The 27,977-nt window shown below is 35.7% G+C and overlaps 3 protein-coding genes and 1 non-coding gene across 18 annotated transcripts in view; 3 read left to right on the forward strand and 1 right to left on the reverse strand.

Moving 5' to 3' along the window:
• LOC129580571 (uncharacterized) overlaps positions 1–27,977 on the reverse strand; it is a 50,949-nt gene that overhangs the window by 6,801 nt on the left and 16,171 nt on the right. The window lies entirely within an intron of this gene.
• On the forward strand, positions 282–10,328 carry LOC129580499 (uncharacterized). 4 transcript variants are annotated; one of them, XM_055470976.1, is made up of 15 exons: positions 295–595; positions 4,383–4,752; positions 4,869–5,065; positions 5,419–5,560; positions 5,665–6,001; positions 6,099–6,266; positions 6,339–6,780; positions 6,853–7,080; positions 7,161–7,347; positions 7,410–7,534; positions 7,609–7,884; positions 7,963–8,087; positions 8,382–8,636; positions 9,075–9,263; positions 9,337–10,328. In XM_055470976.1, exons 2-15 carry the CDS (start codon positions 4,622–4,624, stop codon positions 9,502–9,504), a joined length of 2,970 nt encoding a protein of 989 aa, XP_055326951.1. In that variant the 5' UTR covers positions 295–595; positions 4,383–4,621; the 3' UTR covers positions 9,505–10,328. The 4 variants fall into 4 exon arrangements, with proteins under 4 accessions (XP_055326967.1, XP_055326951.1, XP_055326959.1 ...); XM_055470968.1 differs by lacking the exon at positions 295–595 and adding an exon at positions 2,224–2,531; XM_055470992.1 differs by lacking the exon at positions 8,382–8,636 and having other exon boundaries at positions 282–595.
• Positions 4,161–4,279, forward strand: LOC129564726 (U5 spliceosomal RNA). The gene has a single exon (XR_008687544.1). It is a non-coding gene; the product is annotated as a U5 spliceosomal RNA (small nuclear RNA).
• The window catches only part of LOC129580406 (protein winged eye), a 74,242-nt gene continuing 58,736 nt past the window's right edge, over positions 12,472–27,977 (forward strand). For 10 of the 12 annotated variants that reach the window (XM_055470827.1, XM_055470836.1, XM_055470853.1 and 7 more), the window contains exon 1: positions 12,476–13,270. The gene's annotated coding sequence lies outside the window, so the exon portion shown is untranslated. Of the gene's footprint in view, positions 13,271–27,977 lie in introns of all 12 variants that reach the window. The other 2 variants (XM_055470798.1, XM_055470896.1) reach the window with 1 other exon arrangement.

Below are 27,977 nucleotides of genomic sequence, written 5' to 3' on the forward strand. Positions count from 1 at the left end.
ACAGTTCAAGAAGACTCACTCGGTTGTGTATGGCAAATGCGCAAGCTTTCGTACGATGAGAGCTTATCATACACCGTACAACCGACTACCGATGACTGTGTCGTCATTCTTTGGTGTCCTAATGCCGGGTTTTCCTCCTCATACGTTTTCAGTGCGTGCACAATAGCGCACAGCGTAAAAATAATCATCATCATTTCCCCGGACGTCATCAGTTTTGCGTGAATCGCAACGAACCGCTCCGATCCGGCCACAGGTTTTGAACACAGTTTTCATTCGCATTTAGTCAGTTTTTCCAACGCCAGCAGCGCGAACGTGCTTCAAGTGAAAATCGCTGTGTATTGGCGGCGGTGTTTTGTCAGTCAGTGTGTTCTAATCCTGTTTTTTATAGAACATTTTCTAAAACATTATGATGTGCCATCGTTTAGTGAAGTAACCTTTTGACAATATACAAATTAGTTGAACCAAAAATTGGGGACTGAAAAAGGACACACAGTAGCGAGAGAAAAAGTCTATCGATGAATTACGACTTAAAATTCGATTGTACAAATGTTTTTTTTTTCGCAATCGATAAAACAGTGCCATATCAACCGAATTGGTAAATTGATATAAATTATAAACTACATCCCCGTTTTTCGTTCATTTATTTTTAAATGCTCCTCAAGAACATACATTTTTCAGAAGTGAACTCATTCTGTCGCGAATTCAAATTACAAATTCAGAAAAAGTGTCTGTCATACATACATTGGGAATAAATTCGCCTACCAAATAAAAATTTAAATCAAACAAAGTGACGATTTGAAATTAAATCGATGCGAAAATTTTAATGCCTAATTTCAGGTTAATAGTTTTAGGGATCAAAATTATTATTTTCGACATTCGAGAAAAAAAAACGTCTCCCGTGTCTCTTTCTTCTTTTCCTGCCTATTCTCATCTATATGTATGTGTTGTGTGTGTCTGTGTGGCTTCTCTTATGCCGAAAGCATCATTGTGAGATGGTCGTTGGAATGTGTGTGACGTAACATTTTCCCATTGCTCACGTCATCGCTTCAAACGACACTCCGCCGATTGCATTATTGTGAAACGCGCAATGTGAGACACATAAGAACAATAGCGCACGAGATAATGCAATATGTGCAGAACATCATCGCCACCGAACAAAAACGACCGATAACAGAGGAAAAACGACTGGCAAAACGGAAATCACAGACTCTTTCACTCGCAGCACACAAACACGAAAATCAGCGCTCAAGTTTACTGCGCATCTATGACGTCAATCGAATGCTTACGAACACACGTATATATTTATAAACATAAAACGAAATTCATTTGGTCTAACTGGCACATGATTTCAACGTATTATGCTCTTTCATTTCGACATCGTCAATTTTTCGCTTTTCTTCTTTCCTTTCTATATATACATGTGTGAAATAGACGCGTAATATCGTAAAATGGAGCAAACACAAAAGCATTACTAATTTAAAAGCGCGCCTAATAAAATATCATGAGCAAATATACATCATAGCATACTGTGTTCGCACATATGATTTCAATCGCAAATGGGTTTTAATAGTATTTCATTTTCATGAAAATTACATGTTCTACCGCTCACTCTGGTCAATAGCGAAAACATGCAAACTCTTCAGTTGCTATATTTAATTTGAGTGAATTGTCGCTGAATTCAAGCATTTTTCGTTGATGATATTGGAAGTTTCAGTAAGACATCATATGCATTCGTTGTGCTGTATTCAAGTGAGAAATTGTGATTCTTTATCAATTTGGCGTGAAGTGTTTGTCTTAAAATCACTAACCATGTCTGCAAAAATCCCCCCGCCATTAATCTAGAATTCAATTCGAATCCACATACTAAGAAGTCGCCAATAAAATAGAGAAATTATTTTTGATATTCACGTTCAATTAAAACCGACCACACACACAATTGATCACGAAACATTAATTTACACTTCAGCTGAAATATAAATAAATACGCGTATAATAATAGAGTAGCAATATATAAGAAGGCACAATGCTTCAGTAGGGCATTTTACCAAGTATAGTTCTTCTTTCTCTTTGAATTTAATAATACGGTCAAACAAAACGTTCATGATAATACGTACTATCTCACGGGCCGGAATCCTTTTTGTAGGAATCGAATACACACAATTGAGCGGCTATATTAAAACCAATACAGTTGTGGTGCAGGAACGTATAAACGTATACAAAGAGTGAAACGTGAACGGCATGCAGCATCAGGGAAAACAAGACAGAATTTCCCGTATAATTTTCTCAGTCGTTTAGTCTTTATTTATATTCGCTGAGGCTGGTTTTATGTTTGCAGCATCACGTAACCAAGTCGTCAGTTCGAACGATCTCAGGCAGAAGTGCTCGATTATTTTCCTGTCGGCAACTCAATGAACAGTGACAAAGAGCCAGTTTAAATCATTTTTCGGATGGAAATGACGAAAAATTTAATAGATACCAAATATTTTGCTAGTGATTTGAAGTTTTGCGGGCACAACAAATGCAAACAAGAGGTGATCAATATTTTCAAAACAATCCATTTTGCAAGAACACACGAATCAGTGAAAATGTGTATCTGCGTAAAAATGAGTTCAGTTCAGTTAATTTGTGTGTTTCTTCATCAGCCGATTAGACGAAAGAACGATTTTTCATAATTTTATCGATTCGAAATCCATACAGCAAATAAAATTTCTACTAAATATATAACGCAAACAAAAGATTAACTACTATATGCTGTATTTTCTGCATATGGATATGACGAGACGGAGGGAAACAAGAATCGAAGAGAAGAGAAAAAAGAAATGAAGCACTCTGTGTCTTCCTTTATTTCAGTGGAGTGTTTAAAAATAGCTGCTGTGTGCACATGAGACGATGATTTTCAAACATACAATATCTATTAAGTGGCGGACCAGAGAGAGAGAGAGAGAGAAAGAGTATTTATACGATTTTCACAATTTGTGTGCTTCTCGCGTTGTTTTTATTCATGTTCGTTGCCGCTGCCGTTTGCCTACTATTATTTCAGTTCTACGCTCTTTCGGTCGTTTCGTGTGATACTCTTTTTTTGCTCTTTTTCTCCTCTCATTTTGATCTATTGCTCTCAAATGCTACCAGATATCTTAATATACAAACACATACGTTTGTAATAAGAATTAGCACAATTAGAAGACATGCTAAAGGGGAGCGAAAATACGAATGCAGCACTGATAAATACAAGAACCGAGTTTTGATTTCAGAATAAATTGTGTTTAAATTGCAATTCAACTGAAAAAGATTATTTACTCAACAAAAAAAAAATCATTTTTATTTTTCTTCGGAATGAAAACTGAAATTTCTCCGAAATAATTGCGAATCTCATTTAATACGATAAACCGAACCGTATTGTAATATTGCTGAGTACGCACAACGCAGAGTATATCTCTATCGAAACGGGAACGCACAGGCGTGTTTATTAATTCGACGTTTTGTGCGAGTAGTTCAAAAATAAAATCGATAAATGAGATTTACGGTGAACATGACCTACGACATTTCTCTCTATTACGCGACCTATTTACGTCGTTTATGTGTAATGATATGGTGTCTTTCAAAATTTGGGGAAAAAATTGTGCACAATGAAGTGTGTGCGTGTTAGTTAGCACTCATTCGTTTCCAATGATTTACAAACCGACTATTGATCCCGGCTACGTTGTTTCCAATATTTCTTTTTGCCGGATCCACATCAAATGAAATTTATTTTTGAGCGGCATCTTTCCACAGCTCATATGTTTTACGATTCGTTTTCCCATAACGTGTCAAAACAATTCACAATTTTGTCTTTTCAAAATTTAAATTCAGTAAAATAAAATAAATATTTGATTCGTGTGAATTAAATCGATATGAAGAAAGAGGAACATGCGAATGTGTTCAAACAAAGACCTTCCGAAAACATGATTCATGTACGTTGTACGACATTCAACAGTCCATTCGTATATATTTCATCCACGTTCGACGCATTTATGTGTAACAACGCAGTAGAGAACAAACATAAAGAGCAATAAGCCTCTGTTCTGACGTCGAATGTGCGTTATTGCGTTTGTGTACTTTTATAATTCGCTGTTGCAACGTATGCGCCGCACTGACAATAGCCAACGGAATCGTTGGTTGAATCACTCTGGTCTCTCTTCAACTTCAAATAAATCTTTCGCCTTTTACTAAAGATTTCTGTTTAGAGGGGCACACCAAGGAGTCTAACATGAAATTTTTTCACGTCCGGCCTTACCAGGCTGGACAATAATCTTTTGAACATACAAAAAAAATAACTGATTCACACAAACAGCGTGTTGGAATTGGTATTAACTTTTATTTTTCTCACACGAATTTTTTTACAGGCAAACATCAAATTAGGAACAATGTAAATGAAACGAAGAACACGTTAGGAGCATTGAATTCATAAAGTGAAGCAGAGTGTCTGAATAATTGATTCTTGAAGTCTGAATTTGTAGAAAAGACTGAATGAAACAAAGCTGAAAACAACAACAAGAAAAGAAAAAAAATACAAACACTTTGAATTCATGTAAATTAAATTGACTAATAAGTAGAACTGGAGACAGTTAAACGGCTTTGAAAAATGGCTTTGGTAATGTTGCCGTGCGATCTACCTTGGTGGTCGAGCATATGTAAGCGACTTACATTGTTACAACAAACTGATGACACGTACATGATTCTCGAAATTATGCTACGCATTCACGATCTATGCAAGTAAGAATCTTTCTTAGAGAGAAATTTAATTTATTTATGACCATTTAATGGAATCGGTACGAAGACAAGGTGATGATTATTTTCTTCTATTTTTTTTGTAAATTGAAAATGAACAGTGTCAGTCTTGATCCAGATGAAGATAAACGCGATGCGACTATATTCGATGGATTAAAAAATTATATGCTCAACGAAATGACGGATGAAGAGTGTCAACGATTTAAAACGGTAACGATTCGTAATTTAGCGAAACGAGCACAAAGTTTAAAGGCAGTTCGGCCGCCACGTGGACTTAGTTTCAGTTTGCAACAACAACGTATGTAAATTCTTTTGAGTTTCGCCGGCATAATTGAGGCTGTGAGAATGAAAATGGCAATGCAGGAATAAACATTCTGAAGCGCATAAAAAAAAAATTCGCAAAAGTGAATCATGAGTTCTAAATATGCAAAAGTGAACCATGAACCTCCTATGCTGCCCATGTAAATTCATTTTTCACTTTTGCATATTCAGAACTCATGATTCATTTTAGCGAAATTTTTTTCTTGATGCGTTTCAGAATATTTATTCCTGTATTGCCAATTTCATTCTCACAGCCTCAATTGTTGTTTTTCAGATGATTTGTTTATTTTCGGAGTGTTTTGAGTTTTTTCTTTCTTTCAATCTTTTCAGCGGATAAAGTGAAATTAAGCTACGATTTGGTGGCAGCACTTTTGGCAAATGCCTTTTTCTCGACATTTCCGAAGCGAACGGAGAAAACACATCCCACATTGCAAGACTTTAATTTTTCCAACTTTTTTCGGAATTTAAATGAGTAAGTGCTGATTTTTGTTGACTATTTACACAACTTCTGGTGATCGTATTTCATCGAAATGATTCGCTCTCTCTGTGTGTTTCTCTTTTTTCCTTGCCCCACAGACCACATCAAAAGGTGAAATTTCAAAGTTTTATCAAATACTTTGACTGGTTGGAATCGCAAGCAACTGCACAGGATGAAATGCGGGAAAGTCAAGGGGCAAAGAGTGCTACCGACGCATCAACGGACGATGCAAATACGTTTATGAAAGTTTCTAGAAAAGTGTTTAGTGGCAAACAATGGTTAACTATAGAAGACTGGCTCGAGTGTACCGTGCCGCTGTGTGCATTGGAAGTAAAGCATGAAGGACGCATAGAGCGATCCGAAGACAATGTTGTGCAAACCGTTTTTGCCAGTACTCGATTGGGAGGTGATTTTTTATCAAACGGCTGGTCTCAAGTATGTCATAACATGTCCATTGTTTACTAAACAGTGCTTAGTAATCATCGTAGTCTCATGCCATTCTTTGCTCATGCGAATTATTTCTATTCAACAGGAATGTTTAGAATTCTCTCTATTTCCGGAATTAATCGCAGTTTTATTATACGTTGAAGCACTAGAGGATAATGAAGTGGTGTTTGTTGAAAATGTACGACAATTTAACCGCATTTCAATCGATTCGAATAAGCAACCGTTCTTGGAAAATTTGGATCGACCTAAAAAGGTTTGAAATAAACGTCGCATTTTTTTTTGTGAGACAACTTTCTTTCTACTGATGACGTTTGTTTTCCATTAGGTTTCTGTGTGCTTGATGGACGCAGAGAATTACTGCGATTACCCCGATAGTCAGTTTGAAGAGGATAACGTTTTAAGAGAATTGAATAAATGTTTGCTCGCTTTTCGCCAAAACACAACCTGCCCAATTATTCCAAAAACCAACCAACGCATCAATCGTCGCCTCAACTCAATGCCATCGATTGAAAGCAACCATGAGTCTGATTCCGTTATCGATAAAGATCGAAATAGCGCCCAAAAAAGATTGTCTCCCATTGGTGAAAGCGGCCGAAATTCACCAAAAGACATAACCCAGATCATCATTAGACAACCATCAACGAGTACAAAGCGGTCCAGTTATGACTCGGATCGCATTGCGAACAACATCGAGAAACGAAGATCGTGGCTGGTGGCCAGTCCAATGGGTGGAAGTAGCAGTAAAGATGGTGGTAGTGTCGTTACAGGTACGTCTCATCATCATCATTTTGATTTTTTCGAATGTTTATTGAAAATGAGTCTGATACTTTTGATTCAAGGACCAACTGCATCCGGTAGACGTGGTCGGTTTATAGTATTAGGCTCCTCTGGTGAATGCTTACCAGTTAACAGAACAACTGCAAAACGCCAAATGTTTGCTAAATCATCGACAAATCGGACGGACAGCAACAGCACTTACTCCAGTTGCAATTCCAGCGATGGGCACGATGATGTCGGCGAAGAAATGTATTTTAGCGCGAGAACAAGTTTTGATGATTTTGTTGAAGGTAAAAACAAAAACAATCAACTAGAAACGATTGGAGTTCATATTTAACTGAAAATTACAAAATATTCCCTTCATTTTCAGTTTGGAACGATTCGGATTGTGAAAAGTATGCGGAAGCGATGAAAACCGCTAGGCATTACACATTTGCGGAAAAATTGCGAGATGCTTTGAGGCATTCAGACACACAATACACCGAAAGCACAGAGGACAGCTACGCAGTTGACATAAGCATATCAGGATCACGAACCGACGCCGATGAGGGAATTAGGTTTGTGTCCATTGAATAATTTGCAGTTGCTTGCAATGTTAGAACATCATTTGAAATTTCAGGATTAAACGTGGTGGTAGCCGTGGTTTTGTTCTCAACGACGACTCATTGGACGAGGGATTTTTTATGGAATCGGTGAACCAAAGCCAAACTTGGCTAGAAAAATATGAGAATAAATTTTCGAATGGTAAGCACATTGGACTATTTCTTCTTGATCAAACAAGTAATTCACTTGATGTTCCAAATGAATTCCATCCACAGTGAATGCTGTTAAAACTGATAATAATGCCAATGTGACGGCGGGCGAAAAGACAAAGTATAATTATGAGGATGATTCATCGGAGTTCAGCTCGGAGCTGGAGGAAGTGTACGAACAGTTTAGCAAGTGGTTGGACGATCCAATTATTAAAGAAAATGTGGACAAATTGGATCCACGCGATGAGGCCGTTCTCAATTTTGCCAGCGGGCTACTGAAACGAACACTGAGTGAGAGTTTTGTCGGTGTACCATTAACTGAAGGCTGCATTTCCAGCGCATGTAAGTTTACATCAATGTAATGAATGAATAATATTTGTTGGCAAAAAAAACGAATTTAATTATTACAATCCTGCGCAGGTATTCCAGCCGAAGAGAATTCGATGCAAAACTATCAAGATAAGCAGAAGAACAGACAAATTCTAAGTGCACGATCGCAGTCATTGGAAGTGGCGAAACACAAACACCGCCTCGCCGCGCAACTAGTAAGACACATTTCAATATTCGTTCATAATCTAGAATAAATGTATGAATTCAATTGAGTGGTGTGAGTCATACCAAAATCAAAAGTAAACAACTCAATTACACTGATAAAATCCATTTTGTACGGGTGAGAACGAACGATTTCGAAATGAAAGAACAAAATTCGTGCTTTTCTACAATAATTTGTTTGATTTTACACATTTTTCGTCCCATAAAAAGACAATAATTAAAAAGCGAATGAGTCGAAAATGCAATCATTATTAATTGTTTTCCTCGTCAAATACCAATTTACACAGAATGATTTAGTGGAAATGTTGGCTAAAATTATCAAACGCTATCTAAAAACAACGAAAGCGGTGCAGCCAACGTTACCAAAACAATCAGTTTCAACCTACAAAAATAATAGTAATAATACGGTTAACCAGTTGCCATCGCAATCGATCACAAATCACTGCATTGTAACACGACCAAGACAAAAACAGTCGTTGCAATGGTCGATAACGTCACATGAAATTCAGCAAATTGTCAACTGTGACGATTTCAAAGTGAAGGTAAATAAATATGTGGTTTTGTTTGCTTAACGTTCCTAATATCGACCATCTTGCAAAAAAAAAGAATCGCGAAGCGCAAATTAAATTCATTCCCATCAGCTTTGTGATTTGGAATCAACTGATACATTTAAATATTCACATTGTTGATTTTATCTGCTACAATTGCTTATCGCGCTTAGTCCATTAAAATGTCTGTTGTAATTTTGGGACATATTCCAAAGACACTAAAAACCATTACGCGATCAAGTGGCACTTTCATAGAATGCATGGCAATCGGAGATGGATCAATGTGAAGAGTCATTCCGTTGAGTACATTTTGGTTATTGACAATTGCGATTTGGTGGAAACATAAACCGTTTTTTCATTTTGTCACTTTATCGACCATAGAAACGTGTTTTGAGTGTGATACTCAATAAATATTTCATTAATTTTCGACAGATTGCACAGATGAACAAACACCGTCTAAATAAGAAGGATGGCATTGCAGCAGTGGCGACGGGCAATTGGGGTTGCGGCCACAAACAAGGTAATGTGCAGCTGAAACTTGTCATTCAATGGATGTCGGCCAGTCTGGCAGGTTTACCAGTATTAATTTACAATACATCAGGCCACGAAAAGTTAGCAAAGGTAAATAGAAAGAGAGAGAAAGACCACGATGAAAAGTTTTTCATTTATTTAATCACTATATGTTTCCCATCAGTTGGACACTGTGTGTCGTGTTTTATTAGACCGCAAGTGGACAGTCGGCGAATTGGCAGCAGCAACCCTCGAACATGCCAAAGACATTTTGGAATATGACGATAAAACAAGTGATGCGACAATAGAAACATCGGAACGATGCTTTTTTGAAAAACTGATTGGCATTTGATGCCAACAACATTTGTAGGTTTATACATACATTATTTGCTTCCGTTTGGATTTGATCGGTTTCGTTTTCTAAAGTGTAAACATTTGTATATCAAACATCGAAAAGCAATACATTTTACAAACAGTCATAGGTAATTTTTTTTTGTCGATTGTTCATTCGGGAATAATATGGGATGAGACAAAGTCAGTCAGTCGATTTCGTCATTGTATATTTCCTCAGTATTTGGTGTTTTTTTTTGGCAAAATTGAAAAAGATATCAGGCCAAATAGGCAGGAAATGAATTTTTCTGAAAAAAAAAAACAGCTTTTTCCATCACTCAGTTTGCTTCTTATCTCATTTACAGTTTCTTTTTTTTTACATTTTTCAAACACTTCTATCGACAACACAATGTATCATCATTCTTAGACGAAGAAAAAAAATCATCAAAATTAAATTCTTTAAACGCATAATTTTAACATTCAATTTTATACCGCCTAAACCTTCTTTTTTTCAAGAGATTCGTATAAAAGTTCAAAACATGCAACAATCAATATATACGTCTTCCTATTTAAAAAAAAACTCTTTTCAGAAGAAAAAAATTACAAAACATACCTAAGCCCATATTCTTTATTCCAAGAGCGTTCAGAAATGAAGATATTTATGCAAGTGCAAGAGAAGCCGAGTTTTCTAGGCCGAGTTTTTAACTCTTATCTTCTTTTATAAATGTATTACTATTCGGAATGTTTTGAATGGGACTTTTGATGTTATAAGCCAATCAAACCATGTAAAAATTTCTAATATTCAATATATATATAAATATATGAAAAAAAAATCGTATACTACAATCAATGTGTCTTTGAATTGCACAAAGTTTGATTTCAGGAAACCATAAAAGTTTGACTTATTCAAGCTGAGATGCCAAATCATCAACTAGAAAAATGATAATATCTCCGGCATAAGAACGACAACGACGTCGTTAACGACGATGCGTAAGTACGCGACTAAAACTTAGTATAAAATTTTGGTCACTAGCTGCTCAAAGTTTAAGGAAAGAGAAATATCGAAGGCGTTGCTATGCTTTGTTCTACGAGCGCTGGCCACTCCCACATGCATATTTCCTAGTGTCTATCTCTTTTTGTCCCCTTCGTTCATAGCTACGGTTCAACGTTACTCATATCATACTCTACCGAGTGCATGCGACGCACTCAAAACACTTTCCCTTTCAAATGCGCTTCACAAAACGAACTCACAGACGAGAAAAGCATTGCCGTTCGTTTGTCCACGTTCACATCCACATCGATTGGTGTGAATATATGTTGGAGGAATACGGCAAAAACGAACACGTCAAATACTATCGACCACCCAACCCAGCACAAACCAACCCAACCCATTCCATTCTATTCACACAACAGATGCACATTAATGCAAAGCCAACACGCTCAAAATCGAATGAAATGGCATATCACGACGAATGCTATGTGCGAATGAAATGCGTAAAGTTTTTATGCTGTTTTGCTGTCGAATTGATTGCATTTTACACACAACAACCATCATGCCATGCATGCATACATACATACATATATGTTTATGAGTAAATTGTTGAGATAAGCCCATAAAAATAGCATGCTTCATACATGCGTCGGCAGTCGTTCGAAAGCGTTTGGAATATTTCCAAAGAGTGACCGAACAATAATATGAAAAAATGAATCCCAATGGATCCATTCGACTTTCTTGATATTTCAACTAGAAAAAATAAAAATACTTCATGTTCATATCATTTTCAAACAATTTTACTTACTGAATCACACAGTTTGAGAGATCTAAATTGATTTGTAGCACTACTGAGATCTTTGATGTGCGGTCAAATTATCAGAAGCAACAAATCTTGAGAGAGAAAAAAAAACCAAGCTCGCATTGAATAAAAGTCCAAGAAATACTTTGAATTTCAAATCAGCACTTTTTTTTCTTCGTTAACATGATTCAACCTCAAAGCAACACAAAAGAAAGGCACGAAGATTCGAAACAAACGAGCTAAAATACGTAGTCGTGAGGTTTTTTTTTAAAGTACACTCAAACATCAACATGCATGGAGAAAAAAAAAGCAACGAAAAAAAAAACGAAAATGATTTATGCACACGGAGAGCAGAATCAGCTGTATAAAAGATATCGAAGAGCAAGAGAGAAAGAGAAAGAGAAAGAGATAGAGCGAGAGAGAGGGAGAGAGAGAATGCTTGCCGTTCACCAAGACGCCTGCCATTCGAATAGTGTGTGTGCGTTGATTTTGTGCAACGGCATTAAATACGATTGTCCAAACAAATGTCTAGCGCGGAATCTCCGCAGCACAGCACATACGTCGTATATGGTACGTACGGTCGCGCTCACATTAAAACATGACGAAATTCACATGAAATTTCCGTATGCGGGAAACGCACAGAATCGCAAGCAATTTTCGTTTGATTATTCCGTTTTGTTTGCACACAAAATTCGACTGCTTCGTCTCACTTGCGCTGCCGGCATTTCACCAGGCGTCTAGTGTATAGTATAGATACGATGCGTACATATACGATTTCGCATCGAAAATTTAATATGTTGTGTTGTTGTTGTTGTTCGTGCTACGTTTTAATAATATTGTGTCTGTTCCATTCCCCGCAATCGATCCATCCTGCGCATCGAATTGGTGACTATTAGTCTTTCTCTTTATAGCTTGGCAATATAGCATCTGAAATGCGGCGCTGCGCGCATGTTTGTCAACAGATTATGTGTGTACGGCCGTACGAGGAACTAAAAGACCGAAGCGTATTCAATGGGTATATATCCGCGATGCCCATGACTTTTTTTTACGACATCCACACACATTCTCCTCTCGCTTTCTCACACATGCGACAACGTTCACATATACAACCCGTTTTTTTTTTTCGTTTACACTCGTACGGCATGCGATTGTTTCGCATTGGTCGCAGCACTTTGGCTCCGACGTCATTCCGTGATGTTTAGTTGAAAACGAGTCTTAAACCGATACGCAAGTGTTTCTATGAAGTTGTGGTATTTGAAAGACAATTCTTTTTTTTTGTAGGAAAATAAACTTTTGAACATTTTTCATGTACGGACTTTTCATTTCACATCAAACTGTGTGGTTTTTATAAGAATTTACTGAAAAGTTTCGATCGATTTGTGAACGAACGGCAATTATATTGTGGTGAATTTTGTATATTTGGATTGATGTTGAAAGTCAGAAATAGAATTTTTGAAGCTATTTGAAGACGCACCATAATTAGAATGAATGTGCGCTTCTTGTTTGAAAATTGTTGGTGTGCAAATCAAACGACGCAATTGTTCAACAGTATTTGATTGCTGGATGAATTGTTTCGTTTTTTCGGTGAAAGTGTAGTTTTTCACCGTTTCAGCAATAAAACAGTGGATTTGTCAAAGTTTCGAGTGATTTTTTATGTGAAGAAAATTTATTTTCGAAGAAAATAGTGACCATCAAGTATTCTGTGCCGATTTGTATAACCGATTTGCCGATAGTGAAGCAGAAAAATTGGAAATATAAAAAAAAAATTGCTAAAAATAAATTTGTTGTGAAATGTTTGTGCAGTGATTGAAATACCTGAAGGAATCTATGAATTAATTCATTGGAAACTCATTAATGGATACTATTTTTCACCTTTGTGGATTACACTGGAACAACTTAATGTGTACTGGTGTTGATGTCTGAACCGAAATTCAACCACTGATTTCATTCAACTTGATCTGATGATGACTTGAACGAATTTAAATATTCCGACAAGTAAGTGCTCAAAATTATCAATTTATCTGAAAAATTCCTCAAATCGGTTCTATTCAATTATTTGTTTCTGTTTCGTATTTGCATTGAACTTTGTTGTTTACATTTTTTTCTTGAGTATTTACTTCATCCGAAAATCTCCTGCCACTCTGCTGACCCATTTTCTCAAGAATTTAATGTTTTCTTTCATTTACCATTTTCTGCACTAACTAATATTCTTTTAACATAAGGCAAAACGAAATTCGTTTGCCTTTTTTGCACCGAGCCGAAGAAATTTCTCCAATTTCTCGTTTCATTCAGTTGAAAGAGATTGGTGAACGTACGTACGGTTTTTCGTCATCTGGTGCACGAATACATTCAATACGCATATAACGCTTCGGCAGCAGCTCATCGGAGCGTTTTGCCGTCGGCATTACTGACTTTATCGTGTTTCGGTACTTTTTTCAGTTTTTTTTCCTCTTCATTTCTGTTTGATACAATTTGTTGCATGTTTACAATTTTTTTTTCGTCACATTTAAATTGTATTCACGTTTATTCAGTGTTAAAATTGATTATAAACATTTATGGAACAACTACGAATTTAAAGTAGAATTTTCCATTTGTCTTACGATACTTTCTTGAAATTAAAACACCTGCAAAGGAGTTATGGGTGTTTTTTTTTCTTCATGGGAGCCTCCTTGTTTGATGATGGCTGTTTTGAACGAGAAAAAAAAACTTGAACAAATTATGTGTCATTTCAACGATTGATATGTGTCAATCGCAAACAGTTAAATAATTAAAAAAAGAAAACCGAGTTGAAATTCTGGTAGCAAATACCATAAAGTTGACCACCTGAAAATATGTTTCTGAATAATATCACCTTTTGTCCAATTTGTTATTATCGGCTCTTGAAGCCCCTCCAGTGTTTTATGCAATTACTTCGGTCATATGAAACACAACGATGTGTCTATTGTTGTAAATGGCATACGTAAATGCATGCGAAAATTGCTGCTGGTAAATAATGCACGCACACGTTATTCTCATCATAAAACTCAACCAATATAATAGATCAAATATGCGCTACCCTCTATGCTGTTTGGCTGTAGCTGCTTCAGTATTTAATTGCCACATCATTTTCCGTTCACCTTGTGCTTTGAAATTAAAAAAAAGCATCCTGATTGACTGGAAGCAACAGCAAGAACAACAGTGTACTTGTTGTGTACACATAACTTATATTTTGTATTGTGCACGGGATGTGTAATAGACACTTTCGATTCTAATCTAGATTATAGCGTTCCAGTTCTGCCAGTTCTCTTCTGTGTCCAGTGCAGATTGTGAGTGCAAGGGGAAAGAGCGAAGAACGCAAAACAACGATTTAAATTTAAATTACACTGAAGCACATGCACAACCAAACGAGCAACTTATGCACTTGCATTCACTTTAATTCTGTAATCGCATTCAATGAAGAACTTTTGCATAGCGAAACAAATTTTTCGGTTTACTCATGAGCATAACGAACGAAGAAAGGAACGATCGGGCGGACACAGAAATGATGCCGTGCGACATGCATGTGTGAGTGTGTATCTGTGTGCAAGCATAAATTATGGAAATAAATGCATTTAAATGCGCATAATAACGACCACGTTAAAGCTAGTAGACCTTTTTGAGCGAAATTGCAACAAAGGAGCAGCCCCGAATGTTTTATGCTTTTGTTTTTGTTGCTTCCAATCGAATTAAGATCAAGTCACACATCAAACGTTGGCATACCAAATAATTCACAAGTTTCTATTTCACCGGATTTGGTTTATGGGAATTTTGAATGATTTCGGTTTGTCCGGTGTAAATTCCAAATTGATTATGATTAGTTTTACATTGATTCTTCGTTTTACAAGTCACACGCCGAAGGTACACACAACTTTGAGCCAATTAAAAATTTACTCGAAACCCGAGATGCGAATGGAGAGTGAGATAGAGAAAGAGTGATAGAAAAAAAAGAGTGAAATAATCTACATTGTTAAATTCAATTTCACTTTGTATTCCTTGTCATTGTTTTTGGTGTGCATACAAAAGCAAACAAAAGGAGAGGATATCGAACAAAAACCGAAACAAATGTGCTAGACACATAAAAATAATCAACCAAACGGAATGAGTACAAAAATTAAACGAAGCACAGATAAAAACGTACGGCTTACCAAGCAACAAGCAACACATATATACACGGTCGTGTGTTGTGATTGTGATGCGACAAATGCATTTTAGTGTTGTATCTTATATTTTGCTCATACATAATTTATACGTTTTGCAGTCATGCGGCAGGCAAACACACACTCACACAGATGGATCACTTCACAGTCGACTGCCATCGAAGAAGAGCGAACAGAAGAATATCAGTTTTGGACCTTTTTGGAGTTGACTTTCATTCAAATGAATGACAAAGAAAACATTTGGAGTTTATTATATGTCATCCAGAGAGTTCTGTGCAACCATTCGTTGCAAAAATTGACTGAAGGTCATCGGGATCCATTACATTGTACAACAAAAGGCACAAATCCATTCTTACACAAACTCCAACGTGCTTTTCACAATATTCGTCACATTTTTCTCTTCTTCTCCATGCACGCATGCAGTGCGCACTGTCGCAACCAAACGGAAACAACGCGGGCAAATAAAATATTATACTATAAAGGAGAAGGATCAATTCTTTTTCGACATTTCTCATTTAATCTCATTACAAATAAATGTTTTTCTGAATTGTTACCACGTCGAATAGAACAAATGTGCGCTTTAACTTCCATCATCTCAAGTCATCAGATGCATTTGACATAACATACGGCATAAATATTCCTTAAAACCACATGAAATGACTGTTGGAGACGTTCGTTCGTTCGTCCGAATAAAACATTAAATGGAGAGAAAAAAGAGATAAGCCTCATGAAAATATAACCGAGCATCTCACACTTTGCCAATTCCATGAATGTAACGAAATGATGCGATGGCAAATAAATGAGAAGAAAGAAGGGAATTGCGAAAAAAAAACACGCACACACTGAAATAATAATGATTTTAAAAAAGGGAAAAAATTGTGAATATTTTAACATTTGTTTCCTTCCTTCCGCGCAGACGGATGGAAATGATGATTGAATAGACAAAACCTTGAATCATGCTATTAGAGTCGTTCGTTCGGTCGAGACTGCCGATGAACCTTCCACCAGACGGATGCCCATTACCATTCACGGCTGTCTAGTGTCAATTCGATTATTTTAGATCGAATTACTCTTCTTTTTTTTTGCTTTTTCCAAGTTCATTTGTTGATGTCGATTGAAATCTACGTATTGTCAAACGCTTCACTTTTGCTATCAATTTCAGGAGTGTCGATGAAAATATATTTCAGAAAAACGAATAGTGAACAGTATCAATTGTGCAATGGATGATTAATTGTCGCTAATTTTATTGATTACATCAATTTAACTGAAATAAAGTGGGAAATTGGTTTGCTATTTGCAATGAACAATATCACATGTAACATTATTGGCTACCTATACAAAAATGCATAGTTTAACCGGTTATCGTTATAGTTATTAGTTTTCGGTTCGCAGAACCACAAAGCTGCGGTTTGCTGTTTTCTGGCATTCCCGTACACTTTTCAACGAAACAAACATATGTCAATCACAATGGACTGACCGTATTCGTATTCCGTTTCAAGTAATTCAATGCGAAGAAAATAGGTTATGTTTTACAATATACCTGCATTAAATTTACGCTACACACAGATGCATACACTATGGCACCAGAAACAACAAATACTCATAGTACTTCACATAAAACAGATGCAGTTTTTTTTTGTCAACGTGTTTTTCATCCGAGTGAGTCTTTTGAAGATGTTTCCACGGTCTAACACTTCTGCTTTTTCCCATTCGACACATGTAAATTGAGACGATGAATTATTTTAGACGAACATTGTTCATTAAAATGATCTTGATGATTTTCAAAGGGTCAGTTTAAGATTTCCATTCGACCACAATCTTCGTTCATCATCAATTACTTTTGAACTATGATTTCAGTGAAAATTAAATGCAAAACCAGAAACATGGTCCAAACCATTCGGAGAAAGGAATATTTGGGTATTAACAAAAGGCAGCTTTGGATTAAGATACGTCATGCCACTTGATAAATGGATGCGCTTAAAGAAGAAGTGCCATTTATCTGCATGCAAGTATATCCCTAACCGACCAATGTTTAATATCGACGTAAAATATGCATCGTGCAGGCAACCAATGAACAGAAGGCAACTGCGTTACCGAATTTCGGGTGTAAACACAATGCAAGGATTTATTCCTGTCAAACAAACAAAAAATCACATATATGGATATGAAATCGAAAGAAATGATAAAATTTTCACAAGTCAAGGTGAAGCTGAAACTGGTCACGACGACGACGACTAAGACGATGGCGTAGAAGGTGAGCCCAACTAATTCCCTTTGTTAGAGCATTCGTTCGTATTAGAATGATGCATGCTACATATGTTGGACTTATGTCGAGCTTCTAACTAACTATCAGCAGTTTGAACGTTCCCCAAGCAACTATGCAGCCACGATTTAAACTCAATGGCAATTTTGTTTATAAAAGACACAAAACAGATTTTGTCTTAAGCACATGCACACGGCCGTTTAAGAGATTCTCCCAAGATTTAACAATATTTGTGTGTGTGTCTTTCGTTCTATCTTTGCGTCGTCGTGATACTGCTGCTTATATTTTCGACTTTCGTATGTTTTGAGTATAAAAAAAAACACAACAACAACAGCGTTTATCGTAAGTCGATTGAAAAGGGTCAGATTATCAAGCGGTGCTACTCTATGGCTGCGCAGTGTAATTTTAGCCGGTCCAAAATATATGTTAACATCAAAAACAACAACAAAAATTCACATAAAAACCTGAAAGTCACCGAAACGCCATTCACATCGTTTTTCTTTCTTTTTTGCGTTTTATTTCGTGCGAATGTCTAGAATTTTGGGTTACTTTGATGTTGTGAAATCGCTTATCTTTATCGCTATCGATTTATTTCTTTTCTGACCTCTCAATCGAATCATTTTATTATTACTTGTGAAGCTCGTTAATGTCACCCGTTTGCTCATTATATGTTGTACTCTTATCGATTTTCCTGATGACTTTGGACGATGCCACCACATGTGTCTAACAAAATACTAGTGAATTTCACATTTGGACCAGTTAACTGCTCAAGCTGCGAGTCGGAATCGAATCACATTTGAATTTGGAATTAGATGCCGACGCAATGATGGCATAAATTTCGTGTTTGTTCCAAAACAAGGTTAAAATGGTGTGCGTTCTTTTTTTTCCAACAAAGCAATTTTGAATGGTTGCTCGATTTTTTTACACGCTAAAATTCATTTGATAGTTTAAAAGTCGTAAATTATAAAATTCTTCAGAAAATAATTCGTTTCATATGTCGAAATGGCTCTAACACATTCAATTCTTTTGTAACGAAATCAGAAAAACCAAGTTTTGTTTAGAAGAGTGCGCGCGCGCTCACGCTTATGCCCTCATGAAGATCGAAATTCTTTGAAATTGAATGCGAGCAAAAAATATTTGGGGACCAAATAATAATAACAGCGGCTTGAGAGATCGGTTAATAGCAACACAGCACAAAACCGAAAGACCAAACGAAAATTGATACGAGAAGCAAACAGTATATGCGAAACTAAAATAAATTATTCTTGACATGCGCGACCGTATCGCGTTCGCGCAACTCTACAGTAATAAATAATAAAATACTTACGACGAAGAGAGAAAGAGAGGGAAAAAAACCAACGATGACGACGACGACTTACAACAAAAACATATTAGTTTTGTCTTCGTTTTCATTCGCCGTTTTCTTGCTTTGGCTCCTTTATCTCTGTGCAGCATTTTTGCCATTAACGCAAAAATCACGGCACATTTGTCAATAGATGCACTTGTATTGGTGCATATTATGAGTTTTGTTGCATCAAACCGAGACTACTCAATGGGATATGTGCAGCGGCATTTAACTGGCACTGGATGCTTCTGTTGATCACAAATTATTAGCAGTGGTGGTGGCTACTGCTTTTGCGATTGTACATTTCACTTTTGGCGCACTTGAAGAGAAAATGTATCAACAAAAAAAGATTGAAGAAATAATCGTCAACGAATAAGCGCGAACGAAGAGCCGAACAACAAGACCAACGCAGAATAAAAAAAAACATTATCATCCGATAAATCAAAATGACTAATTGATTCGAATTAAGTTATTTTTTTTCGTATTTTCTCACACCGTAATGGAACATAAGAGCGATCTTCTTGTAAAACAAATAAATCGGTTCTAAATTTGGAAGAAAATCCTTCTCAGGCCAAATGAAATAACAGATTAGGTCAATCCATTGCATTTTTTTACTTGAATTTTTTATAAAAATACTCATCTTAATTAGGCGAAAGGTTTGAGAAAATTAGAAATCTTTTGATAATAATCCCATTCAACGATGTTTTTGCCAATGGATCATTCTCCAACCTGTATCGACAAAGTCTAATCAATGAGGTTAATAATAAACAGATTTTCAGTGAGTGGGACAGAGTACTTTTTCGAGATTCATCGCTTTAAAATATTTTTTCTTCTGTATAATTTTCTGTAGCGAACTACGCATCGGTTGCTGCGAATTCATAAAGCGAATAAATTGTTTTGATATCAACAAATTTCCAAGCACATGACGCATTTGGACAGATTTTATTTTGCGACACAAGCGCCACACCAAATTTGTCCATTCGAAAAAGTATGTCAGAAATGTTAATTTTATTCAAATTCGAGTCAGTGTAATCGTCGATGAGTTCTCCCACTTGCAAACCATTTATATTGCCGTATGAAGTTATCGATAGGTCTGGACATTCCATGAGTTGCAAACGGCTATCTGTTTCTTAGAAATCATTATTCCATGATGCTCGTGTGTCCATGAGCTGAACAATAGTCGAAACGCTCATTTCTTATTTATGGAATAGAATGAGTGTTTTTCTGCATCTTGCATTTTAACGGTAAAGGAATTGATATTGGGAGTGTTTTCAACAAGAGTGATAAAAGACCAAAAATTACTGATTTTTTCATATATTAATTTATCTCAAGCTATTCGATTGAAACACTTGTAAGAGTTGCATGGTAATCATGAGTGCCGACATCCATACGTATGCTTCAATGAATCGGTGAAATATTATCATCGTTGCATGGCCAAGTATTGATAACATATCGTTTATGGTATGAAAGGATCTTAGGTCTGAACAGCAGAGCCGAAACCGCATTGATGTTACCTAACCATAAATAATTGATAACGAAATTTCCAAGTGCATTTATTACATTTTCCACAATTTGAACCTGTTACTCGACAGTATCTAGTCGATAAGTCATAGACACAGCTCGACGTTAAATAAAGTTAAATAGTTCTAATGAAAACCATTTTAATTTGGGCTCAAAATATTTTCAAAGCAATCTAATGGATTATAATGACATCATCAAAGAAATATAATACGATGTAGTAATAAATCAAGTGATTCGTATTTGTTTGCTTATGTTTATTATTTTGTGATGATTCAAGTGTGGCACTCTTTGTTTATCATTCAATTTTTACCAAATGCAAACACGGACTCTCGTTCTGAAAAAAAAAGATTAAAAAAATGTTGGACGAGCATTTATTTTTTCGCTGATGTATTTTTATGATAACCTAGAAAAGGCTGACTTTGAACTTATTTCATTTTGGAAGTTATCCGAAATATTTTATTACTCAAATGTAGCGTAACGAACTATCTTTACACATGTTCTTCGGATATCTAAGGATGGAAAGCGTTACAAAAAAAAAGAAGAATGATTGCAATCACAATCTTTCATTCGGCAACGAACAAGGCTAGAGATGGATGGCATCAATATGTAAAATTTAAATTGTATTCGATGAAAGCAACATAAAGAAAATGAGATTGAAAAAAAAATTCTTCGAAAATACACGCACAAACGGTTCAATATTCTTCGTTCAAGCACGCAATCAACCAAATTACAGTCGTTATGTAACAAATGTTGTGTTAAAATGAGGGGGGCATAATGAATGTAATATTGTAATACCCATACAACATACATGCAATCAATATGCACTGCATAAAATGTACTACATGGCGAAGCGTTGCATGGTAACTACCTTCAAATTTGAATCAACTCTGCGGCTATAAAATGTGAATGGAATGTATTGAATATCGTAAAATTATACTTGATTTCATCTATTGCGTTATACCTCAAATTCATTTGACTTGACCACAAAGATCTTCAGATAAGACTTGAATTAACAAATCAGCCAGTGTTTTAGACGCCCCAAACTTGAAGTAATTACTTCGATAAAAGACTTTTTGACCTGTAATTTTTGTTAGTGTGTAATGTATATGGCAGAGTTTGGTCATATTATTTTCCAAAAATAAAGTCAACTTGACTGAACGAAGTCCTTGCCGTTGAAATGAGTTTACCAATCTACAGAATGATGAATAAATTTTAGCAAAATGTTAAATGGAATAATTTTTGCATTGCAATCATGGGTGTGGTACTGTGGTACAAATTTGTATTTTAAAACAGTACCATTTTCATTAAATGAAACTATCGATTTTTGTCCACGAGAGAAACTAATTACTAAAACTTCATGATGCAGATAAACGTAAAAAGTTCACACCAAATCTTTCATACAGTCAAGGTACGTCCATTTCGAATGGGCTCAGTTTTGCATTCGTTACGGCATTTTCCAAAAAAAAAAAAATCCAATTGTGATTTTTCGGTCTCCATTTTGACTGTATTCAGAGAATTTATCACTGCTCTGAGCTATTCAAATGTTGTAGTTTATTTTTGTTATTTTCAAGCCAATTGAACAAAAGCATCATTTACACTACGAAATTTCTGCTTGACACAGTTTTACGAGAAACGAGCCATAGAAAATTAAAAAAGTAAAACAAAAAAGTTGCCGTTTCAATGCACAAAACACCATAAAATGAATGGAGAGCTGCTTTGCCGTTGCTCATTTGTCGAGGCGCTGTAATGACATCATCATGAGTCAAAATCGTATAAAAACTGCTACGTTTGAGCAATTTTAAACTCGAAATGCAGTGTAATGCAGTGAATGTGGGATAATCAAGTTCATACAAAATTTGAGCATTTTCCGTTTCGTTCAAGTTATAGTGAATAGTCAGACATAAACATTCAACCTACACCAAACAGACGTATTTACGATGCATTTTATGGCGTGAATTCAGATCTTTCATTTAATTCCAGTCGCTTTTTCTCTCGGTGTGTATGCATGTGTGCATATTGAGACGTTTTTGCATTTCACTAGAATTCTGTTGAGTTTATTTTCATTGAATCCATCATACGAAAGAGGAAGAGAGAGAGAGAGGGAGAGAGGGAGACGGAGAGAAAAACGCGTTACACATGCTGATCACACACTACACCAACCGCAGCCGATAATATATCACGTCGTGGGGAAGTTTTTGCCATAGAAGAGAAAGAGCGACCAAAGTGTATGCACTGCAAAACAATTATTCTCAGCATTTGCCGCGCGAAGCATCATTTAATATTTCAAGTGATTGCCACACGGAGCCTTGGTGTATGGATCATATATTTTCGAACGTAGGCAAACACATCGAATATAACCCAAGTGGTTTGTTTATTTGGCTTTTTTTCTCCTACTTCGTTTAGTAGCTGTTCACACTAATTTCAATGCATTCCCATGGAAAGTATAATGTGGCGTTTGTATTAGATGCTCATGTGAGATTTTTTTTTGACTGAAATATACATGAGTATATATGACGTGTGCCGAGACATACATTTGGACAAACCTCCCGCTGCTTCTATAAAGTAGATGTTATTCTTGTCCTCGTCTTCGATGCGTGTGTTAGTTGATTGGAATGAAGAGACAATCGCCTCCAAATTAATGTTCGGAGTAAATATCTATTAAATCTATAGATGACCATCACCATCGCAAAATCATTATGCTGCTGACTTTGAATGAATTCCAAGTAAAAAACCCGTTGTGCAGCTTAGAAACCAATATCATTTGTTAAGAGATCCCGCCGTGCAAGTGAACGAAATGGATATTGAATCTACAATTCCATGGCCAAGGAAACAAATGGAATGCACAAGAGCTGTCACAAATGTTCGTGTCCAAAAAGAAATTCATCCATCTTGATCAGTCATTTCAACTGATATGACATACTAATAATGTTTCAGTTTAAGAAACTTACTGTCGAAATTGATACGGCTCGATTAAAACTGTGCTAATGATCAGAATTAAGGACGAAATTAGATTTAAAAAAAATGAGGCAATATTTGCTTGTAAACGAAAAAGTTTTGTTCGTTCCCAAATGCCACTCTATCAAAATGGGCTATTTTTGGTAGTGTCACCCATTTCTGATTTTAGATCCGTTTGTTTTGCTTGCAAATAACATTAACATCATAAATCTCTTTTTAACGAATGATAAAGTATCAGCAGCTGCATTCTATTTGTTGAGCATTTTTTCGGAAATGAAAAAAATTTGAACTTTCAATTTTCCGCCCATCTTAAATTCAGCCGCGACGCAAATTATCTTTTCAAATCGACTTACCAACTAAGTTTTGAAATAGCAACCGATATTTCTGAATGCATTTTATTTTGTTCGGAATAATTTGCATCCACTTGATTGGCTAAATGTGAATATGGGTCGAGTTGAGAAATGGCAATTATTTCGTGAATGCAAACCATTAGTCTCATTTGTGTTCGAGCGATTTATCCTTCAGCAATTCGCGCTTTGCGATATGTCACCAACCAGTCTGACTCTCGCTCCGTTCACATTTCTCATTTTTTATTCACACCGTTATAAATTGCCTTTTTCACTCCATTTGCTTGCACTTGCACACGCCATAGCATTAGATTCTATAGAATCAGAGGATTTTCATATCTGCTATTTCTATTTATTTTTTTTCAAATTGAATGGAATTTTGTTTTGTTTTTCTTGGATGGTTTACACGTTGTTCTCTCAACGAATTTTCATCAAATCCGGCATTATTAGGTGAATCACTTGAAACACATGTACTCTGTTAAATATTAACTTGACATATTTTTTGACGTTGAAATCTTTGGTGGTGTTTTTTTTTCTTATTTGAAAATACCAGATTTGGTTTTAAATTACCTTGGGCCTCTTAACAGATAGAATCCGAAGGAATTTTCGACATTTGATTCGTCTCAAAAATACTTATCAATTTTCTTCAATCAAATTATCTCCTTTTGGAATTCGTTCGAAAAAAATTACTTGCACTGTGGTTATTCGAGTACGGATTGGATTTCTGTATCATGTAAACAGCTTTGAATATGGCGAGTAATTTACAAACAGCACCACCCACTCAAATGGGTTATTATTTTAAGTCAAATTGCTGACTGTACAAGAATAAACCGATATCTTTGGAAATTAATAACTTTCAAGTGATGTTTTAACTGTCGCATCATTCCATATTTATAATAATAACACTTCGAATGATGATGATAAACGTACTTATTCAACCAATTTTGTGTGATTTTTCGAAAAACTCCTTGGTTTGAAAAAGATTCCTCTGAAAATGTTATCTACTATACTTTCAGAACGTGAATTTTCCCATGCAACTCAATTTCAGACAGCAAGAAGGTATACTTTTGGGGTGATCAACCAGTTTTTTTTTAGCTTCAGTAAAATTTTCACACTACTCTATCATAGTTAGAATGCTTAACGACGTTCTATATATAAAAATGAAGCAAGCAACACGATTTTTATCAGCGTACACAAAATATTTATCTTGAAGATTATTAACGACAATGACTCTTCTATGTCCAAAAAAATGGTAATAACAACGCCAACAATGCCTGGCTGAACGCTATAAGGACACCAAGCTATAGCGATCACATAAATGCATACGAATGTTTCCACTTGGAACTGAAAACATAATTTCAACGAAAGTGAAGCAAAGGAAAGAAAAAATGCGCCGCACATATCAAGATATCTCAACCTCCGGCTGTTAAAACGAACATGGAACAAAGAAAAAAAAAAGTCGACAAAATTTTTTTTTGTACGAAAATGAATAAATGCTTTCTGAAAAATGACAAAATAAATGGTAGGCCCCTTAAAACGTGTACGGCAATCATGGCAAGCGAAGCCACGGAATAATGTCACGTTGCATGAATGTATGTGTCTGTGTGTGTACATATATACATTCTGTTGTAGTTCCTTTTTTGTTCTCCTTTTTATATTGTTTTCTCGGAGCGTTCATTCCATTCTTCTTCGATACATCTTAATGTTACAAGTGCAGCTAAACGACTTTCCAATGTAGAGAGTCGAGCAGTTTTTTTTTTGTTGTTGCCTTCACGAAACAAGCTAGAAATAAAATACCAACGATTAAATTTAACTGAACTGCCATACATGAGGCACTTTGAGTTCGAAATGTTTTCAATACAAATCTTTTTTTTTTGTTTAAAATCTTCTATATCAGAATAATAGAGAAAGCCATTGCTACGATATCGGTTAAAAATGGAAAATTAAAATATTTGTGTCGTCTTTTGATGAATAGTTTGAAGTTCGGTAACAAGGTAGAAATTCAGAACTTCAATATTGGTTTACACTTGGAAAATTGAGTTGTGTATTGGTGTTTTTATGAATGTGGATATTATTCGTGTATGGTGTATGCACCCGGTTTATTGTAGTTTTTGCGTTTGCTGATGGGAGATAAGGAAGGATTTGGTGTTTTCGGCAAATTTCAAAAGACTGCCACTGCTGTCGAGAAACAGCGTGTGAATAACATTCTGCACTTACGCAAACTTCTTCGGTTAAGATAAAACTTCTCATGTTTCTTGGAATGGCGTCTGTAAGACTTGTTGACTTTTTTTTAGCCTGAACTGCTGTGATACCAAATGTCATACTATCATGAAATTTTTCAATCAAATTTAGTCAATGCAAAAGTGTTCGATACTTTCATAGACGCAAATGTTATCATAAGCGATTCGATTGTTGTCGAATCGAACATTAAGGAGAATTTTTAATGGCTAGTGCCAACTAACATTGCAACAAAGGCACATTTTGTAGAATGATTTTTGTCTAAATGCAGATATTAGGTTTCGAAAACACAAAATAATGAACGTAACTTCACAGCTGAACACAGGCAATGGCTTAATGGTAAACCTTATTGTGGTTGGCCCGGCCGTGCGTACATACGACGAGGGTGTATTTCTAATTAATGCATATATACGATGAGGGAGATTCGGTGCAATCAATGGGCTTTCGTGCTTTATCGAATGTAGATTTTGTGTTCGACTGTTCGAACAATTGCCAAGGGGAAAACTGACTGTCATTTGAACTGCATGAACATGGAACAGTTCCTGTGAGGGTTGTGCGATTTGCCAAACAATTCCCATTGAAAATAATATCATTTGAATGAGTGTTTTCTTCGGATGATGCATTTTAGTTCATAAAATTTCGTGCTCATTCAATAGAAACAGTAGAAAGGCATTCTATTGCCGAATCCAATGTAGAATGTTATCACAAATCATTCTTTGTTCACGTACTCATTATCACTGGTCGAGTAAACATCAAAGAGATGTGTCAGCAGTAATTGATAAAAACCATTCCCTTTCTTTCCGGCACGAAATTCCTTTCCTCGGTTTTTTTTTTTTTTTTGGTCATCACACAACAAATGTTCGCACTGATTTCTTTTCCCACTCATTTTTCTTATACGTAGTGATGAAATGGCTTTTTTATGGTTTGTTCTTGTTGTTGTTTTTCGTTACCGTTGCATTTCTTCATTCCACAATCCAATAACAATGGCAATAGACTCATTTATTTTGATGGCACATGTAACGAGACTGTTACAGACATTACATTCTTTTCATCATTTCATTTGTCTTATTTGAACGTAATAATTTCTTAGTTGACTGATTTCCTAAAATGTGAACGCTAAACCGAAATGATTCATCAGTTGAGATCGTCAAATATGTTCTTTGATATTATTCAATGGAAACATTCTTCTTTGAAATACTATGCCTACAAAGGGCCGATTTTCTATGGCATTGTGTTTGCGAATTTTACTTGAAAAAAAAAGAGGACTTATTCATGAATAAATATTTTCATTTCGTAAATCCGTCTAAATTGAATAATTTACATATTAACAAATTGAAGCGTCTGCTCATAAAGATTTTTTTTTTAGATTGGAGAATAAAAATCAAAATGATAAGTACACAATGCTGTGTAAATAATTTAACAAGTAAATAATGAATGAAGGTAATGCAATCGGAAACAAATAATGCAGAAAATAACGAAACGATCTGCGTATTACACTCACTTAGCTATTTACTGTTATTACGTTCATTTACGGACACTTCTCAATAGCGACAAAATTTGATAATGAAAGTCGTTATTGTAGTTTCCCTCCGTAGATTGGTTGCTTTTTCTACATTTCTCCGATGCGACGACTTCTTTGTTGGTGCAAGTTTAAAAATTCAGAACCCATAGATATCTGATAATTGGATTGTTGAACTTGTGATGGAGTTTTCATTTAAGTGCACAGCGATGAAAAAAAAGAGTGAAACCAAAGGAGACACATCTTTTTCAATTAGAAACTTACCGTATTTGGTTGGAATGACGAAATTAGAGGAAATTGAGCGCCCACATGCAGTCAAACTTTAGAGGAACAACTGTG

This window comes from Sitodiplosis mosellana, unplaced genomic scaffold (genome assembly GCF_009176505.1).
Source record: "Sitodiplosis mosellana isolate CC-2019 unplaced genomic scaffold, AAFC_SMos_1.0 Smas_scaffold_1, whole genome shotgun sequence".
Taxonomy (NCBI): domain Eukaryota; kingdom Metazoa; phylum Arthropoda; class Insecta; order Diptera; family Cecidomyiidae; genus Sitodiplosis; species Sitodiplosis mosellana.

Excerpts from the sequence above, each read along its gene's own strand:
- LOC129580499 (XM_055470976.1), top strand. The coding sequence starts at position 4,622 with ATGGCTTTGGTAATGTTGCCGTGCGATCTACCTTGGTGGTCGAGCATA. Across the intron at positions 6,002-6,098 it reads TATCAAACGGCTGGTCTCAA|GAATGTTTAGAATTCTCTCT; the intron begins GTATGTCATAAC and ends TCTATTCAACAG. Across the intron at positions 7,535-7,608 it reads TGAGAATAAATTTTCGAATG|TGAATGCTGTTAAAACTGAT; the intron begins GTAAGCACATTG and ends TTCCATCCACAG.